The 20086-nt window shown below is 41.4% G+C and overlaps 3 protein-coding genes across 3 annotated transcripts; 2 read left to right on the plus strand and 1 right to left on the minus strand.

The window, feature by feature from the left end:
- Nucleotides 1–9097: 9097 nt before the first annotated feature.
- Nucleotides 9098–10473, minus strand: LOC134188048 (zinc finger MYM-type protein 1-like). The gene has a single exon (XM_062656231.1). The coding sequence runs from the start codon at nucleotides 10447–10449 to the stop codon at nucleotides 9154–9156; it is 1296 nt and encodes a 431-aa protein (XP_062512215.1). The 5' UTR covers nucleotides 10450–10473; the 3' UTR covers nucleotides 9098–9153.
- A 3473-nt stretch (nucleotides 10474–13946) lies between these two features.
- LOC134187618 (MAM and LDL-receptor class A domain-containing protein 1-like) lies at nucleotides 13947–16990 on the plus strand. Its single transcript, XM_062655769.1, has 3 exons — nucleotides 13947–14806; nucleotides 16124–16272; nucleotides 16985–16990. Exons 1-3 carry the CDS (start codon nucleotides 14452–14454, stop codon nucleotides 16988–16990), a joined length of 510 nt encoding a protein of 169 aa, XP_062511753.1. The 5' UTR covers nucleotides 13947–14451.
- Nucleotides 16702–18857, plus strand: LOC134188060 (uncharacterized). The gene is made up of 3 exons (XM_062656241.1): nucleotides 16702–17284; nucleotides 18051–18200; nucleotides 18270–18857. The coding sequence occupies exons 1-3, from the start codon at nucleotides 16999–17001 to the stop codon at nucleotides 18599–18601; spliced, it is 768 nt and encodes a 255-aa protein (XP_062512225.1). The 5' UTR covers nucleotides 16702–16998; the 3' UTR covers nucleotides 18602–18857.
- The last annotated feature ends 1229 nt before the right edge of the window (nucleotides 18858–20086 follow it).

The following is a 20086-nucleotide window of genomic DNA, read 5'->3' on the forward strand; positions in this document are numbered from 1 at the left end:
TATTGTTTAGATCTGCTGGTACAGATATTGTCTTTCCTACATTTAACCACATTCTTGAAAGATAACGCTTTTATGCGCGCATTCTTGTAAATTTACTTTTCTCGTGACAAATTAGTACACCACGTTTTACTCCAACTGCATTCTTCCAGTCACAAAAGCCAGTCGTCTTGAAAGCAGGAGCAGACTTTGACTCATCACCAAAATGCACACAGGATAAACAAAAGCAGGCATCAGTACTAGGAGAATACCTCAGCCACCTGTGTTGACTCTCCCAATCTGGATTGTAAGGACGACCTTCCGTGCTGGAAAACTTAAAACAAGTGGGTAGTCATCGTCTATTTTGCAGTAGGTGTATCTTGTTAACGTCAGAAAAGACTGTGTGTAAGTATTATATTGGATCATTCACTGACACTTCTTTGTCTTGAGTAGCACCTTTAAAGAAAGTGCTTTTCAAGCACTAATACAAACCGTTTTAGTAGACTGGGCTGTCATAATCTTTTTACATGTAATACAGATTATATACCAGTGATTCGCGAGCATACAACCACATTATAATTATGCATTGGTACCTCCTTCAGCAGGATTTGCTACATTCTCCGACTTGTGAGAAAGAAAGAGACGGACAGGGAAATGGAAGAGGGAGCGGGAGAGGAAGAAGGAGAGTAAAAGGGAGAAAGTTACAGTTTATGATTGATGAACCAGAGGAATGAAAGAATTTGAACATATTGATTGAATTTTAGTAAAAAAATATTTTAAAGCATATTCTCTATGGTAGCTAGGTTACCCAAGGTGAAACTGTCTTACGGTGACCGTATCAAATTGCTTTGGAAGAATAAGGAACAATATAGTTGCTTAGTGTGCTATAGTTACCATGTTCACACTTGCAAATGGTTTTATCCTAATAATATTCTGCAACGGCGGCATACCATTTCAGTGGTATTGTTGACTGAAATGTTACCCTTGTTTTCACACTCTGGTGGTACCGTTTCTTGAATGTTTCTCAATGTGTCTTTTTCTCATTTGTGTTTGGTTGTTTGCAGTGACAGTATAAAGATATATTGTGGCGAGTTTAATTCTTCCTTCTTTAGAGTGAACTAGGATGTCATGAGGAAGCAGGTTGAGTTGGCCTTGCGTAATGTAGTAATGCCAGTGCTTCATCATCTCACCTTGCTTCCAAACGATGCAATTGGGATCATTATTATGACACAATGCATGTGCAATTGCAAACAATCCGCAATCCGAACCTCCTTTCTTCTGTTTTTGTTTTATCATTTAGCCAGTAATTGTGTTGCAGAATTGACGTGTAGACAGTAGATGGTAAGTAGTTTACAAGATTTGTCTGGTATAATGGCCTTAACTATTTGGCACGACAACCCCTTCCACTGTTTATCTTCCTTTTTCTCCTTGCTGTTAGACGAAACGGGACAGCACGGGTAGCTGGAAGTGTCACATGCAATATAGACATTTCAGTGGAATCTTCAACTATTGTTGTTGGAGATTCTTCTTTGGAGGGAATTGAAGGTGTCAACATTTGGACTGAAATCACACTGTTTACGAAAGGCTGAATGTGTTCACGAGACACTGTACTGCATTGACCAGCTGTTTTTCATGTGAATTTTGTAGTTAAGCATTACTTTCACATATTTCTGTGATGGTGTATGGTCCTTTCCAATCCGATTTTAGTTTTCCATCTTTTCTTCCAACTTCTCTTTAGTTCTTGACAAGGACAAAATCACCCACTTTAAATGTAAAACACTTTGTATCTTTGGACACCCTGTCTTCATAAGTCTTCTTAATTTTTACCTGTTCTCTTTCGATGTTCACTAAAACGCGTTGCCCTATCTGTTTGCAAAACTTTATTCATTTTTGTACTTGCTTTTCTGTAGCTCGATGAAGCATGGCTATGACACATTCTGTATCAGCAAAGACAATGCTTGAAATCTGCCTGGCTTCTTTGCAAAACTTCAGAATAAAGGGGTGAATTATTTGCTTGTGAAATGATGGAACGAATGCCGAATAAAATTGCTTCCAGGTTATCATCCCAATTGTCTTGTTTATTTAATAATTTGCCCAGTCTTCGTTTCAAGGTCTGATGTGTTCTCTCGTCTTGACTATTTGTTTGCGGATGATATGCAAGACTCACAGATTGGCAGACACCAAATTTAAAAGAAAAGTCATTTCAATGATTAACAAACTCCCTACCATTATCTGTAATGATTGTTTGAGAAGGTTCATACTGCCAGAACATTTTGATAAGTTTGCTAGCTACTGAAGCAGCTGAATTGTCAGGAATTGCATAGGCTAGAGGGAACTTGCTTCATAAACAAGTGCAGGTCAGCATAAAGCGGTTTCCTTGTGCTGTTACATTAGATGGTCCTATTAGGACAATTCCCACCACTTCCCAGAGTCCACTTGTCTTTTGTCGTCTTTAATTAACTGTTGTGCTACAGTTTTTATCTGCTCAAATTTTTGATATTTTGCACATTCAGCAATCCATTGCAGTACATCAACATACAGTCCAGACCAGTAATACCGAGAGTTTGTCTTTTGTAGCGTCTTATCACCTTTCATATGACTACCTTGGAAGGAGTCGTAACAGTGCATAAAGCTCAGCTTTCTTTCTTCAACAGCTATTAGAACCCGTCTGTTGGCTTTGCCTTTAAGTCCAATGTCGAAAGGTTGACCGGAATCTATAGGTATGACAATAAATTTAACCACAGGGCGCTTAGGTGTCTCTGAATTGACGACCATCAATTATTTTAAGGCCTGATATTGACGGTTGTTGATCAAGTCAATAGAATATTTTTATTAATCAAGCATCTAGGCATTGTTTATGTAAGTCTGAGTTATATACTGCTCAGTACTCATATCATGTGCAAATGCAGGACTGCTTGCTATTGGTTTCTGTTAAGTATATGTTAAGCTGGAAGTGGAAAAATTTAAGACTAGTCTAGTAACATTCTTCTAGCGTTCGACGTTTCAGAAGTTTATGGTGTTTATAAGTTTCTACTTGTATATTTAGCTTCAGCAACAACAACAACAACAAACAACAACAGCAAAAACATAAACAACAAGAGCAGTATAATTTCAAGGCTGCAGCAGGGAACTGTTCTAGATAGACAGATGTGTTAAATATTTCTAATGTTTGTTTTTATTCAATTATAAATTGAATTCTACTATGTATTCCTGTTTATGTTTCGTGCAACCGCAATTTTGCAGACTGACACGTTGTATAGTCATCTAATTCGTAAGTTATTTAAAGTCACAACGTTGTGCTTTGTAATAAGCGTACCATCTACTTTGAATGACCGAGCTTGAAGGCTAAATGAGTACTCCTAATTTGATGTCAGGGTTCCTAGATTTCGACAGTCCTGAGAAACACTAACGTTTCTTTTAGTGTACGGTCTCATTTCTTTGACAGGGGAAATCACTGAAGATGAGACAGAATATTTGGCGCCAAATTTAATCAGGTTGCATCATATATGGAATGTGTACGCATGCGTTATAGGCGCAGCAAGGCAACTCACCTACTTCTGAAGCAGATTATTTGGCGCCAAATTTGATGCAGCTTTACACTTTATATGGTAAGATGGCGCATGCGTCGTAAGCTAAACAGGGCAAATCACTGACTGCTGAAACAGAACATTTGGCGCCAAATTTGATGCGGCTTCACACTTTATATGGTAAATCTGCGCATGCGTCGAGCCCTTAGCAGCACAAATTGCTAGCAGAGCAAATCGCTGGGACACCCGCACGCGAAAGAGGGTCTGTTCAATCCGGCAGATAATTGAGCACGGAAAAGGAGTGACTAATGCCTGACGTTGTCTCTTTAGCATGCGTACCACAAGCCCTCTTCGTGTGATGGCTAGCTATTATGTCACTCGACACGCTGTGAAGTTGAGACGTCATACATTCGCGTGCACATAATTTGTTCCGTAGAGTGTACTTAGAAGATCATGTAAGTTCATTAGAAGGGGACAGAGACTAAGGAGATCGAAATGTAACAGTCATTCTCCTATACAACGGCAAGAGCCTGAGATTCAGATGGCAAGCTAGCGCTAAATGCATATGCCGTACGCGCAATCACATGGTCAAAGAGACGTACGTTGTATATGTATTGGTGGTAGAATTAACCCTACTCTATCGGTTCGTAGAACTTAGACACAGAAACTTTTACGGCAAGCACAGTTATGCCTTACAGGCTAAAAACAATTGCGGCGAATGCTCCTAGAGATTGGGGTTGTCGGCAAAAAATTTCCTGAATCACGTGACCATCCGCGTAATTTCCAAATGCAGCCCAAGATTACGTGATATATTGTAGCCTATCTAACAGTGAATACAGTTTTGTTCCTACAAAAACAGCAGTATGTTGTCATCGTGGTTCTACGCAGGAAAGCTCCCTATTTCGAATTTACTATTATAGTAGGCTGCCAGGAAAGTATATTTTACCTGCAACTCAGGGTCGTTCTCAGATTCTTGTTTAGGTTGTATGCACAACTTCTTTGCTCCCGAAAGAAAACCTCTAATTGACAGCTGTACCGACCTCTTTATGAGACTTCCATTTATTAATTTTAAGCCTCGCACCAGACGCATTGTGGCTTGCAGCCCCGGATGCCCTGCCATCACCAATAAGTTTGGTCCGGTAACGCCTTTCTGGGCGAGAGTAATTATGTAATCCAATTCTTTAGCGCGTGTCATACTAATGATATTAGCTAGGTACTGAGTTTCCGATTGGATTTTGACGTTGTTCTAGCTTCCGTGCTTGTCGATATTGCGATTTTAGTCCGCTGTCAAGCCTTGGTAAGAGATTGCAGCTACGTTAAAGAGAGCGTAGTGGTAAAATGACTGATCAGAAATAGCACTTGCAGTGCATCATAGGCCTTTGAACCTGTGCACAGGTTCTCAGTTGAAGCTGCAATGCGTCATATGCCTCTACTGCAGTGCATTGGACTGCCGCTTACGTACTGCACGCTAAAATACGGTATTCGTTGGGAGGAACTTCTAGAGCGTGCCCAATCTCGAGTGTAACATTCACCTTTCGCCGATCTCGCTTTACACAAAGGCCACGTTCTCGGGTCTGCTTCTGAACTGTAGAACATCTTGCCGTTGACTAGGTTTTTAAAGTAAGTTCACTACTTATCATTTCGAGCATTTTGTGAGAGACTTTGCCTGCGAAGAGACGCGTAGGAAGCCATATTTTAGTATGGCTTCTCAAGGTTAAGAGACTGCTCTTCAAACTGAATTCGTCTGATTCACACTCTAAACAGATGCACGTGGAGTGGAAAGACAGACTACTCATTGCTTAGCGATGGAAGTTTTGTCAGATACAGATTTTGTGCTAGGGAAACACATTCGGGTTAACCAAACGTTGCACACTGTCACTGTCTGTGTGGCTGAAACTAGAACCTCTTTTTCCCATCTAGCAAACTATTTGAACTGTGGAACTGTGAAAGTATGTATCTTGTCGAACTAGAGTCATCAAAAGTTTGTCTTATCTTATCTAGCCTAACCAACTCGTCATGACAGGCGGTGAGCTCATAAGCTTACACATCACTTGATGTGCCTTGGCCTGATTCTTTTTTTGCTATATAGAGAAATTGTCTTGGATGCTTTCAGTCAAACTCCACACTGTATCAAGTACATTTCTCTACTCAAAACCTGTATAAGACTTGATTTTATCATAAGAATGCCTTTCCTTGCAAACCAGACTCTGCAGATGCAAGGTCTCGAGAACTTTAATCTTGTTTGAATTTCCACTATTTCGTTTGCTTATTGTTCAATTATCGGACGTAAACCATCAGCTTCAGTGCCTCAGCGACATTGTTTGACAAAGTATCAACTTTAATCTTGAGATTACTACTATACACATGTCTTGATCAACTGCAGATGAGGTAAAACAGCTTCTGCTTTCTGATTTAGACATTACAGCTATGGAATAGTGCGTATGTGTTGTGACACTTTAGACATAAACCGTCTCTGGGACTTGTAGACTGGCAATGCTAATTGTAAACAGACTACAGAGTACGTGTACTGTACTCTGATTCGCGTCAGTGAACTTCTTAAGTGCAAATTATCACAGTAAGAAAATTGTTGGCCAATTACATTCAGACAGAAGCAAGCTAGACTGCTCGTAAAGAAGGCGGAACGAGTGCATGTTTGGTTACCAGAAATGGGTTCTCAAGTGGCATGATTTCAATGGCCAAAACTAATCCATCTCTATGCAATGAGTAGTCTGTTCTTCCACTCCACGTATATCTGTTCGGAGTGTGAATCAGTCGACTTCAGCTTAACAGCAGTCTCTTACTCTTGAGAAGCCGTAGTCAAGAAAAGGCTCTCTACACGTCTCTACGCAGACAAAGTCTCTCACAAGATGCACGAAATAGTAAGTAGTGAACTTACATATAAAGCCTAGTCAACGGCAAGATGATCTACGGTTCAGAAGCAGACCCGAAAACGATCACTTTGTGTACGGCACAAACGGCGAAATGCTCGTGTTACCCTCGAGATTGCGTATGCTCTAGAAGCTCCGCCCCAAAATTTCGTCAATTAGCGAAGATTCCACGCGACCGTCCTTTGATGTAGTCTGCTACGCCGACAACGTACACTTGTAACTGACACTAATCATGTCCCTAGGGACATGATTAACGCTCACCGCAATGGGCGGTACCCGACCAGGCGTAGTGCGGTGCATCGCCTACGGGGTTGCAATCCACACTGCGTCTTGGGCGAGGCAAACGAACTTCCGCGTCTGAATACCACGCTCTCGAAATCCCGTATTTGCGTGGTGGGCGTTGCATGCCGGCAGACGGAGTCATGATGTGTACGCGTTAGCCTTAAAGTTCCAGATCGTCTCCCAAAAGAAATGGGAGACGGTCTGGATCAACTTTTGATCAAACCGAGTTGGGAAGTAGTCCGAGTCAACCAATAATCAGCAAGCTGTCGCCACTAAAGTGGCGGCCAATGAACGTCGAGAGTTCTGTAATGCATGCACGGCTTCTGGCAAAGGCGTTCCAGTTGCGGATCTAGGGTAGGGGTTGTTGGGGTTGCACCCCCATTTCGTTGGCGTCGAAGTTAAAGCACAAGGTCTGGTAGCCGCATTGTGCTCATTTCCATTATTTAATTAGAAATAACTAAGCAGAGTCTTGGCGAAGTCAGACATATGGCAGCGAAACTTCAAACTCGTGACCAGGATATCTTTGTTGCGTAGGGAATGGTTTATTCAGTACGTAACTGAAAGAATGAAGGCAACAAAGCAGGATATATGCAAACTCTTTGACATCTGTTATCAAGACATTCTGCGACACGCAGACGAGATTGAATCCGTTGAATCTGTTCCAAGAAAAACAAACTTACGGAGAAACCGAAGCAATACACTTACTAGTAGTCGGAGTCCGATTGAGCACTACAACGATCCGTTGTGATACCTCTCCTAGACTTCCTGCTTCTTCAGATGCGTGATCGATATAATGGTGAGTAAGATAATGTCCGAGCATTGTTGTGTCTTGCGCTTACCCTTCTAGTTTGTTCCGAAGTTCACCCAATGGAAAGCTGATCTTTCATTCCCGAAGTTTCTAGAAGGTGAAGTGAGAAGGTGGATGTCAGAATGGCAAGGCCAATACCAGGAAAAATGAAAGCAGCAAGGAAAAGAGAGCAAGAGTGCAAGAAGGCCATACCAAACAATTAATTAACCTTCTCCTGTCCTTGGGAGCCTGTGACTCTCGGTTGTACCCAAATGTTCATCGTCTGCTATTGATAGCACGTGTTCTGCCTATCACAAGTGCAAAAGGAGAGACGTCATTTTTTCTACTGAGGAGACTCAAGACTTTAAGTCTACCATGGCAGAGAAGTGTCTTGCACACCTATCAGTTATCGCCATGCATTAAAAAGACCGGGTGCCACCAGACGAACTTTGTACAAAATTATCCGCGAAGATTGTTGATAATTGTTGATAGAGTCTTTGTTTGAAAGAGACATAGTTGCACCGTAGTTTACTTAACATTTATTTAGCAGTAGTTTATAACACTTACAAATACGTTGACTAAAGTAGGCGTGATCTATCAAAACTTGTAACCTCCTCTTTTCATAAATCCTGGTTCCGCGCCTGTGTTCGACACTAATTGTGTGTAAAGACAGATCGTAACTGCCTATACGTGCGCGTCTTTCGTGATGTAAAACTGCACTGGACCGTGCCTTTGAAACAACGCCAAAGCTCTCGGAATTGATTCAATGCATCCCGAACAGCAGACTGCTGCAGATTTGCCGCCATCGCAGTTGATTACCACCCACCTTGTTTGAACACACCTCTAAAATGTAGTAATCGATCTCCTATGTCACAACGGGTGGCATAGCACTATTATCTAAAGAGGTGTATATGACTGTTACAACCCTTCCATTTCTTTTAAGTATGTAACTACGCTTACTTCCGAACTCGGTTTGATCGGAAGTTGATCCAGACCGTCTCCCATTTTTTGGGAAACGGTCTGGAACCTCGAGGCTATGTGTGTGGGGCCTGGCTGGTGATTGGATTGCAGAGCTGCCAACTCTCCCGCATTGAGCGGGAAACTCCTAAATCAAGGACTTTTCTTCCGCCTATCTGCATTTGGCATCAAATCTTCCGCATTTTAAACATTGGTGGGCGTGACCAAAATAATAGACGTGCCTGTTCTATGTAACGGTGCGTGTACCCTACAGGTTTAGTACATGAAAGTCTACGCACGTACTTGATATCCCAATATCAATTTCTATGTGCCAGGCCTTTCCTTATTCCGGCTCTGTCCTAACATACTTGGTCAAAATACCGTACCGACATAAAAGGAGGAGTCGATCAGAAGTGGAAAAGGGGAAGAGCTGGCTACCCGATATCATACGTATTGCTGGAAAAGCGATCGAAGAAGGTCACAAGAAAATAGAATCCAGAACATCCCAACTAGCCACAAAAATGTGCATGTACTTTGTTCTTAGATTTTTATAAGAGGCAGTAGTACGAACAGTACGAGTCCTGCAGCGGCGTAACCAGCCTTGTAAGACTGGGGGGGCACTCGAGCGCGGGCATTTGCACTGTAGACGGTCACGGCGAGTAGTATTTCGTAGAGTTGATATTGTACTTCCTGAAGAGCTCTCACACTGTGCGGTTTTTACACTATAGACAGCAATCTACTTTAGTAACTTAATTCTCCTGTTCTTGTCTATTCTAGCAAATAACTCAATTGCTTCGTCAATGTCTATTTTTCCAGAGAGGTCTCTCTCTATTGCAAGCAAAGCCATACTGTTTAACCGATCTTGACCCATACCGGCCCGAAGATAGCTTTTTAGCCTCTTCAGACACGAAAACGAGCGTTCGCAAGATGCTGTTGACACACCCATAGTCAACACTATGGTCAGAAGTTTATACAACTCTACAAACGCCTCTTTGACTGGCAAGAGATGGTGTAAGACGTCAGATAAAGAGTTTACATCCTTCTTCCTTGCAAGAAACCGTTTGCATTCTTCGGCTTGCACAGAAATGTCCTCAAAATTTAGCTTGTAGTGGACAATCAATGGCTGCATAGTAGTTGCATTGAGAAAAGATGATCCAGGCATGCAAGCGCTACATGCCCTTATCAGTGGACGAGTCTCATGGGAAAATCGGCGCTTCATTTCTCCTATGATTGAGTCAAGCACTTCGTAGTAGACGGAAACTCTAACATAGGTTTCGACGTCCTCTGAAATAACTGGTTGCCTGCCGGTCGTTTCCATTATTACGTACTCATCTAGACGTGTTGGCTGATGGCTGACTCGATTGCGGCGCCTCGACTGGGAAAGATCACCAAGGTCCACTTCGTTGTTTCTGGCCAGTTCTTCGATATCATTCCATAGATTCTTCCACAATGATGAATCAAATGACGCCTCTCTCCATTCAAGCAAAGTGTCTATTGCCGTTTCTACCAAATCTACGGCTGCAGCTAGATCAAGTTGCTTACTCTGCAGTACATCTGAAACCCCCTTTGTCAGTAGGAGAGCTTTCTTAAATATGACGGTACAAGCAATGAACTGTAGAGACTGAATCTGACTTAGTAATCCTTTGGACTGCACCGCACGATCCTTGTTGTTCCCCTCAGAAACTCGACGAAGAGTCTCTATGATTGCTTTGTACCCGTCGTGTACAGCTCTTACACTGTCTACCCTACATGTCCACCTTGTGTCTGATAACCGTTTAAGATGAACCGGTTTATACGAGGAATTGATTTCCTTCATATTCTCCTGAACACATTCAAGTACGCAGTGAACGGCCGACGAAGATACGAAAACGTAAAGGGAATTCAGAAGTGAAAAATATTCGTAAGCGACTGGGATAGTTTTGCAGCAGTCTACGAGAGCCAGATTCAGACGGTGTGCATAACAGTGACAGTAAGTAGCCTGAGGACACATAGTCTTGATTTTCGCCTGGACGCCTCCATGCTCGCCGCTCATTACATTCGCTCCATCATAACTCTGAGAAACACACATTGACAAATCAATGCTACTCTCACTCAGTGATTTCGTAATAGAGTGGGCGATTCCCGCTGCAGAAAGATCGGTTAAAGCAACGAATCCTAGGAACCGTTCACACACATTGCCTTCAAAAACATATCTCACAACCAAGGACAGCTGTTCGCTTTTGCTGACATCACGTGTTTCGTCTGCCATGAGCGTGAAAGCTCCACTTGCCTTTAACTCGGAGCAAATCTTGTCCTTCACCATCTTTCCAAGTATATCCAGTATGGTATTTTGGACATTAGGTGATAGGTATCTGGCATTTCTAGGAAGGCTATTCTTCTTCTGCTGCAAGCGAGCGTCTTGATTGACTAGGAGGTCTAAAATAGCTCTAAAATTTCCTGGGTTCTCCGACGTCTCTGATTCGTGGTGTCCTCGCAGTGGTATATTTTGTCGCGCAAGGGTGAGAATCACTGTCATAACTGACTTCAGGTAGTGCCGATTAAGCATAATCTCCTCTTCTTCCACATCCCGTAGTTGGTAGTCCACACCGAATTGAACCTTTTCTCTTTCTGCAACAAGACGTTGTTGCCATACTTGCAAGTTCGCTCGGTGGTTCGCGGATTCCGCGTGCTGTTTCAGGGCTCCACTTTTACCCTTAGCCTTCTTCCATCCCCGAAAACCAATTGTAGTGAATGCTGGATCAACTCGACTAACTGCTCCTACCTTGAGGTGACGGCAGGGGTAGCAGTATATTGCATCTTTCGCTATGGAATATTCTACCCACGTGAATGCCTTGTACCATTCAGGAGAGAAGGAGCGATGTTTCGAGCCGAACTTAGTTGTTGGAAATTTTGACAGGAGGGGCTGCGCAGGCCTATCTCCAATATGGCGTGACAGATCTGTGAGCGGAACATACATGCAATAATTAGTTAGAGTACTGTACCGACGAAATTGTGTTACAAGATAATAGATATTTCGTGTACCTGCAGGTGATTGTAAACCTTTCATGGCGCCTGGTGCATCCTCGGCACAGTCCGTCTCGGGATTTGTCGGTGATCCACAATCTAGATCTACTTCCAGCTCAGAATCTGCATATATGAGTGCAGGTGCTACAGCAGTTTTCGGTGACACAGGCCCGCTGCTGGCCATGGAAAGATCTACAGTTGCTACGGAACTACTGAAACTGCTCTCGTAACTGCTCTCGGCAAGGACATGTGCCGAAGGAGATAGACATAGTGACTCCGAGGCAGAAGCAAACTCAGACTCAGCATTCTCGCTAATGCCTACCGTAGACGCCGATTCGGAATCCGTAATCACATGCCCTTCTGTACCAACTGAAATGGGAGAATCTGCCCTCGACCTGGTGACATCCTACAGTTACTAGCTAGCTAGTACAGACAGCAAGAGGTTGAAGAGCACACCAGTCACAATTTCACAAACCTCTTGGGCTGAAAGAAAGTCAGAATTGTTTCATTTCTGCTGTTTCCTGACCGTTTCCGGGAAGCCTTCTTCGTATGTGCTTCAGTCATTATAAGCCACGTGTTCGTACATAACGTGCGCTAATTCCACTGACCGGGTGTAAGCATAAAGCGCGCTAATTCTTTTCTAGGTCAGTAGCTCATTTAGCATCTGATTCTGAACATTGGACAATAGGGTTACAAATCAAAGAAAGCTAAAAGTCAAATATTTGGGGGGGCACGTGCCCCCCCAGGCCACCCCGTAGATACGCCACTGAGTCCTGTGTTTAATTAATTAACTATTATGTTTAGTAATTGGTGTTATACTGTACATGTGTGTCGCTAATTAGGAACATTAATCAATGGTTATACATTTGTTGAACTATAATTAAATTAATGGCTTTGACTCCAACAGGGCATGCAAATACTTAAATTTTGATGATTAGATATTATTTATGCACTATATAACATTTATTATGAGATAAATGTATTGATATTAATGCTATTGTACGTGTGTCCCAAAAATTGAAACTCCCGCATTCTCCCGCATGTTTGCCTGCTAACTCAAGCATTTTGACACTGCTAGGTGGGCAGGTCTGTGATTGGCAAACATATTGCAGAAATACATGGTTCCATTTAAGTGGATCCAGTTACAGGGGGATCTCATACCCGAAATTGAAATATTGGGAAGTTTGTCGCCCCTCGAAACCGCCATCTCCGCCCCCACTGAATAGTTACGTGATGACGATGAAGTAAACCTCTAGACTAGACGACGAGACTCACCAGAGTCAGGACGTTTCGCAGTTTATGAATCACGAGGTGAAACTTACATGATGCACTATGAATCTGCACCAATACAACGTACGTCATCTTGACTAATTGACGCATTTCGCGCTAGCTTGACATCTGAATCTCAGAATCTTACGATTCCATGGGGAAATGACTGTTACTTTTCGATCTCTTCAGTCGCTGTCTCCTTCTAGTGAACTACATGATCCGCTGGGTACAGTCTACAGAACAACATGCAAACTTATGACGTGTTAGCTTCACAGCGTGTCGAGTGACTTAATTGCTAGCCATCACTAGAGAGCGGCGCGTGCTACACGTGTTGACGTCAATCGTTTTCCGGTCCCAATTATCTGCCAGATTTGAACTTGCAGATTTGAACTTTCGCGTCCAGGCACCGCCCTATTCCGCTTCTCGCGCGCGCGAGGGGCCGTGTAAGAGACTATATCGTGACTCGATCCAGACTGTCTTCTAGCTAATACTAGACAATCATCGCAAGCACCGACGAACCAGCAGAAGTTTTGTGAAAGAATCACACACAGTGAGCAGCATGCAGCATCACAACGCAGCGTGGCAACGATGGTGCGTCATCATGACGACACTCATCACTTTGAGCACGATTTCGGGTTCGTTCACATGCCCATTCATTACTCTAGTGTGCAGAGCGTGTAATGTGTTATACTACCACCACTGCACAACATTCACTCTCACACTTCCGGTTCTCTACAGAATCGGTCAAAACGACGTGCGACTTCGAGTCTGGATTTTGTGGCTGGAAAAACTTGCCCCGCAATGACCTGGACTGGAGACTGACGAGCGGCTCAACGTCGTCTGATGACACGGGCCCTAGGACGGATCACACAAAAGGAACATCCCGAGGTGCCATTTTGGTTTTCAGTTAGCAGGTTTCACATCCTGTACTTGCCTTGCTTCTTTGTGTACGGAAGACGAATTATAGTTTACCTTTAGTTGTCTGGTTGAGTGCTTACTTGTGACTTACTAGGCTTTTTCTCTGTCTGTCCAAGTGTCTGTCTGTTCTTTGTTTGTCTCTCTTTTTATCATTATATTTATCTGTGTTTGTTTGTGTTTGTCTGTCAATCTAGGTGCCTGCGTGTTCTACGTTGGTCTGTACTTTGTCAATCTGTTTTCATTTTGTTTATCTGTGTTTGTTTACTTGTTTGTTTATTTATCTAGGTATCTGTGTGCTCTGTATTTCTCCTTTTTGTTTGTCAGTCTGTCTATCATTTGGGTATCTGTTATTGTTTGATTTGTTTGTCTATTTGTTTATTTGTTTGACTGTTTGTTTATGTAGGTATCTGTGTTCAATGTTTGTCTGTTTTTCATCTGTCTGTCTATAGTTTTGTCTCTTTGTCTCATTTGGTTTAGTCGTGTTTGTCTGTCTGTTTTTTGGTTTGTTTGTTTGTCTGTTTGTTTCTATGTTTGTTTGTTTGTTGGTTTATCTAGGTGCCTGTGTGTTCAATGTTTGTCTGTCTTTTTATCTGTCTGTCTATCGCCTTGTCTTTGTATCTATAGTTTTGTTTATTTGTGTTTATCCTTTTGTTTTTTTGTCTGTCTGTTTCTTTCTGTATTTTTCTGTTTGTCTTTTTGGTTTGTTTGTTTATTTAGGTGTCTGTGTGTTCAACGTTTGTCTGTTTTTTCTTTCATTTGTCTGTATGTCTATCATATTGTCTGTGTGTTTGTTAATTTGTTTATTTGTCTTTTTGTATTTTATTAAACTTTAGTTTTAGAATACATGCTGGTTATGCTAGGTCATTACGTGTACATTGAGACGTCAGGAGCAACCAATGTACAAGCTGTACTTGCAAGTTATGCTGTGACCAACTCCAATGAAACGACCTGTAAATTGTCAATGGCTTATCACATGTACGGCTCACAAATTGGTACATTGGAAGTGATTGCTCACACTACGTACGGAAACTCTCCAGTATGGAGCCGTTTTGGCAACCAGGGGAGGTGGTGGTTAACCACTACTGTTGACTTTGGAAGCATAAATGGCTCGTTTGAAATTTATGTAAGGGCTTCACATTCCTTTGGCTTTAGAGGAGGCATTGCTTTGGATGATCTTTCACTGACTAATTGTTCTCCAGGTATGTTTGTTATTGCTAGTGATCAGAACTGAAAGTACTAATTGATTAATGGATGACATCATTGCAGTAGAGAATGCAGATATTGATACACCTGTACTATATCCGTCCAAATACAAATCCCACCAAAATTAAGCTCTGAAGCTTTAGTTCAAACCACTTTACAACTTAGTCTGAATGTTGCTCTTAATAAAAGACTCAGACTGAATAGAAGACTTACTCAGTCTTAGCTGCATGCATACAGGTGGTATTTGTTTCAACCTGCAGAGCCACCTACTCGACCATTCGTTTGAAATTATCATATATTCGTTCAAGTCTGTAGGAGTCACTACCAACGTTGATGGCACGGACTGGCAGGATGCATAGCTCTGTGAAGCAAGTCAAAGTCAAACATTATCTCTTCGTCAGCAATGACGAATCACAATAAGTGGAAGCAACTGAGCTGATGCCGGAAGGTGGCACAGAACAGGAGGAAGATGATGTAGCACTTTCAGAAGAATCAGACGGTGAAGGCTTTACTGGACTACTTGCTGCAACTTTTATGTAGCTGGACACCACGTGAAGAGATACCAGTAGTGTACATAATTGAGAAGTAAAGCAACTTGCAACTTTCTAGCATGCAGTCAATATCTGTGTACCATATAGCCCTTGTCTAAATACATGCCCCAAGTCTTTTATTAGTACACAAAAAGGCTTATTGAATTTTATCATTTAATTCAACCCCAGGACTTGTATTTGGACAGATACTATACCCTAATTAATACAATGAGCTAAAGTATTTACATGTGACATCCTCAAATACAGTAATTATTTCTTAGTAATTAATAAAAACAGTTACAGTCGCGTGTCACTTACCCAATCTTCAATTATCCCGACAGGTCGTGCTTGCCACATGGGTGATGATATGACAGATAATGAATACATCTTGCATATTATATAATTTCACAATCAATCATCAAAAGTATAATTTTTATCTTTAGATCAATAAGACTTTTGCTTTGTTTAAATTTACATCTTGTGTTTGTCTAGTTTGTTTGTGTGTTTGTGTGTGTGTGTGTGTGTGTGTGTGTGTGTGTGTGTGTGTGTGTGTGTATGTGTGTGTGTGTGTGTGTGTGTGAACGATTATATGTGTGTTCGTCGTCAATTCCTACACACACACAACACACACACACACACACACACACACACACACACACACACACACACACACACACACATCTATATGTGCCTTTCATTAATTATTCACTTTTAATCACTTTCTTTTGCCCTATTGTTCGAATTGCATTAGATTTGCAACACTGAAACTTTTTGGCTTTACAGATGTAACACCAACATCGTCCTCAGTCTCTTGTTACGTTTGTTCTCAAAGCAATAAAGAAAACTGTGAAATCCATCAGACTGTTCAAAAATGTGATGTTGGAGAGATATGTCGTCAGGTAGTACACAGGATTCCACTATTTGGAGGAGTGGTCACTTCTTTTCAAAGGAATTGTTTTCCAAACTCAAGCTGTACTGACAGTGATGAATGTAAAGGCGCAATTGGTGGAGCCTGTATCAGATGTTGTGACAGCAATTTTTGCAATAATGGAAGTATAAGTATTGAAAATCCTACAACAGGTAATAACAGAACATATTTTGCGATGTCTACAGTTGATAGAGGGTTAGTGTGTTGTGTTTTTCTTCATCTCATTTTGGTATTCGTAAATATATTGAATAATTAAGATATTTAGATATCTGCTACTGGATCTACAGATAACAGAACATTTTACTGAAAACAAGATGATAGGCATACTAAACAAAAATTTAAATTACATTAAATTAATAGATTAAATTGATTAAATTAATTAATTAATTAAATTTGTTTTGTGTGTATTATGTATTGCTATATTTGTCAATATTTTGCGTTTCAAAGTATCAATCAAACTTTACCATAATTTGCATTCTGCCTTTGCTTGAAATTTTAGTACTAAGATCAAATAGCTAAGTATGTTTAACAGAAATAGAATTATTTGAGTTGCATTCTTAGTTTATTACGCAATTGAATTTGCAATTGACATTAAAACAGCTGTTATGGTAAGGTTTCTATCACTAATCAAGAAGTGTTTGAGTCACATTTCCATACTCACTTTTCCAATGGATAAATTGCAACACTGAAGGTATAATCTTTGTTTTTACATTTAGGTGTAGCACCCACAATGGCATCTTCTTCAATCTTATGTTACGATTGTTCTACAACCAGTCAAGAATACTGTGAAAAACAACAGATAGTTCAAACATGTAATGTTGGAGAGGTGTGTCGCCAGGTAGTACACAGGCTTGCACCGATATTTGGAGGAGGGGTCATTGCTTTTCAAAGAGGTTGTTTCCGAAACTCAATATGTACTGAAAGTGATGAATGTAAAGGCGCATTTGGTGGAGACTGCATCAGTTGTTGTAACCGCAATTTTTGCAATAATGGAGCTATCGATAATCTCACCACAGGTAATACTTCTATAAACACTTCTCATAATTTCTGCAGTGAGTTAATAGAATTTAAGTATTTTGTGCTATTTGTACCTCATTTTTATGTGCATATATATATAAATATGTCTTGCTCATTTGTAACAAGGCAGAATCGGACATAACAGGCAAATATAGATTTAGGGCATATATGTGGTTCTTCTAAGATGAATACAACTGCAAAGAACTATCATCCTGACTTTATAGATGGGGTTTCTGCCTATTTTGATGTTACGGTATGAAACTATCTGCTACCACAATTTGTCACCATGGCTGCCACGATCTGCAGCAGATGCTGGCGAGAAAGAGAAACACAACAAACATGCCGATATACGTGATCGAGCAACATGCAGGTGTAAGCTATAGTCGTTGGTTGTTGAATCCCTCGGCTTGTGGTCACACAGCTTAGAGATTTTTTAAGGACATGGCCTGAAGAGTAGCTGTGAAGAACGTTATTAGCATAGTTAATCAGTTTCCAGTTTACATGAACAACTCTCTGGCTGTGCAACTCTACACTACTCCTATAGACACTTTGTTTCGATCCTTGTTAGACTATTGTATGCTAGTAACACACACAGGCACAAACACACACACACACACACACACACACACACACACACACGCACGCACGCACACACACACACACACACACACACACACACACACACACACTCACACGCGTGCTTCTTATTTTACTATAAGGAAGAGTCATATTTGATAGATTTAATTGTTACCATATGTGTATTAGAAACACTAGTACCAACCACTGACGGGGGGTTCTGGCATAGAACAGCTTCCCCATCCGCACATAACTGGTGGTGGCATACAACAGCAGCTTACCCACATGACTTTTGGTGGTGGTATACAACATCACCGCCTAGAAAAAATGACAAATCAGGTAAGATTGATTTATTTCTGGTTTTAAATAGTAAAAAGGATATATTTCTTTAATATTAATGTCGTATAGCAACTCCAATAATTGTTGGAGTTACAGTTTCTGTAATATCAGCTATATTGGTATTTGTTATCGTTTTAATCGTCATAATCTGGGTAAGACGCAGAAGGGGGACCACTACAACAACGACGACAGCAAGTGCTCAAGTATCGGCTGGACAACCGGCGCAGGCGCAGTCGGCAATTTTCGTACCATCTGCATATCTGAATGTGACACATCCCAGTCTTCACTTCAATTCTTATGAAAAATTGGGACCTCCGCCTTCCTACGAGACGGTGATTGGCTATCGAGGGGATAGTCAATCAGTGAACTTTGGTCGAATGAGTCAGCAGTACGTCGCCTGACTCTTAATGCATTGAATGGCAATGTATCTCAAATGTGACGAAGCTGCCGTATATATATCTCGTCTCGTAGCTTAACGGTGTAATGTGTGCATTGAAGTTTAACAAAAATAATAGTGAATGGTTGATTTTACTAATTGGTGTATTTCAAATAACATTTCTAGATGAGATTGAATTATTGCTGGTAAATTAATGTTCTGTCTAGCTTGTATTGCTACAATGTGAACATGTTTTAGGGCTGCACAGCCTAGACGAATATGTCTCATTCTTTGCTGCGTCGCATCGTTGGATTTTGGGAACACATGCACACATACACACACGTACGCAAGCACACCCACAATCACAAATACACGCACGCACGCACACACACACACACACACACACACACACACACACACACACATTCAGACACACACACACACACACACACACACACACACACACACACACACACACACACACACACACACACACATCTGCCAAGCCTAATTTCAAGTCCTTAGCTAGTCAATCACCTAATTAATTGCCTTTGTATTTGAATGCAAATTTTATAAACTGTTGAAAAAGGCTATAGAGTTGTCATTGTTAAAGGCTAATTCTTATGACTGGCAACTCATTGCTCGTGTTCTTAACAACAGCACCCATGTACCAAACTCTCCCGCACTAATTTTGTTGGTTGGTACTATGCCGTTGAAGATCTGCTTCGTTTTAAGTATGCTTTTGCAACATGCAGGCCAATGGTAAGTAATCTGTACATTATTTACATTTTGTCTAGTTGACAATTCCGCCAGGATAACGGATTCGAATCGAGCTCTGATTTGAACTTCTACCTAGAACTCTTTGGCAATTGCTGCTCGACATTATGGGCACGTGGCGGTTTGCGTAATAGACTATATATGGGAGTTGTAGCTTCTAGAGCATGCGCAATCTGAAGGGTAAATCGAACCTCTCTCCGATCTCGCTGTTCACAAGTTCCACGTTTCCGGGTCTGCCTATGGACCATAAATCATATCTGACCAGTTGATATCTGGACAGTGCTTTGACGCCACGACCTAGAGGTTGGTGATGAACGTCGAGCGGCACGGCAATTCTCAAAGCGTTCTCTCTACGTCGCTCTACAGACGTTTAAATCAGAGCTCGATCGTAACCCTCAAACGCTACCCTAGCGGAATAATTGTCAACTAGGCACAATACAAATATTGTACAGAATACTTACCAGTCGCCTGCACGATGTAAAGTAACCGAAAACTACGCATATCTTCAACAGAAGGCTACCAACAATAGCGATGAAAATGACTTGTCACGTTACTAGTTAATACCTATGACTCGATAGAGATTAGCTAATATATAGCTGATGTACTGGGCATGAGCAATGAGCTGCTTGTAATAACCATAACCTTTAGAAACGGCACCTCTAGTTCTAAGCTTTTCTGAAATTGATTCAGCTGATCTAACTGCTGTCAATTCCATCATTCAAATAACGTGCCA

The sequence above is a fragment of the Corticium candelabrum genome, chromosome 12 (assembly GCF_963422355.1).
Source record: "Corticium candelabrum chromosome 12, ooCorCand1.1, whole genome shotgun sequence".
Classification (NCBI taxonomy): Eukaryota; Metazoa; Porifera; class Homoscleromorpha; order Homosclerophorida; family Plakinidae; genus Corticium; species Corticium candelabrum.

What these genes read in the sequence shown, in the direction of transcription:
- LOC134188048 (XM_062656231.1), bottom strand. Translation starts at nt 10,449, where the DNA reads ATGAGCGGCGAGCATGGAGGCGTCCAGGCGAAAATCAAGACTATGTGT.
- LOC134187618 (XM_062655769.1), top strand. Translation starts at nt 14,452, where the DNA reads ATGCTGGTTATGCTAGGTCATTACGTGTACATTGAGACGTCAGGAGCA. An exon ending in ACTGACTAATTGTTCTCCAG is followed by an intron (nt 14,807 to 16,123) that starts GTATGTTTGTTA and finishes TTGGCTTTACAG; the next exon opens with ATGTAACACCAACATCGTCC.
- LOC134188060 (XM_062656241.1), top strand. Translation starts at nt 16,999, where the DNA reads ATGGCATCTTCTTCAATCTTATGTTACGATTGTTCTACAACCAGTCAA. An exon ending in TATCGATAATCTCACCACAG is followed by an intron (nt 17,285 to 18,050) that starts GTAATACTTCTA and finishes TATGTGTATTAG; the next exon opens with AAACACTAGTACCAACCACT. An exon ending in TAGAAAAAATGACAAATCAG is followed by an intron (nt 18,201 to 18,269) that starts GTAAGATTGATT and finishes AATGTCGTATAG; the next exon opens with CAACTCCAATAATTGTTGGA.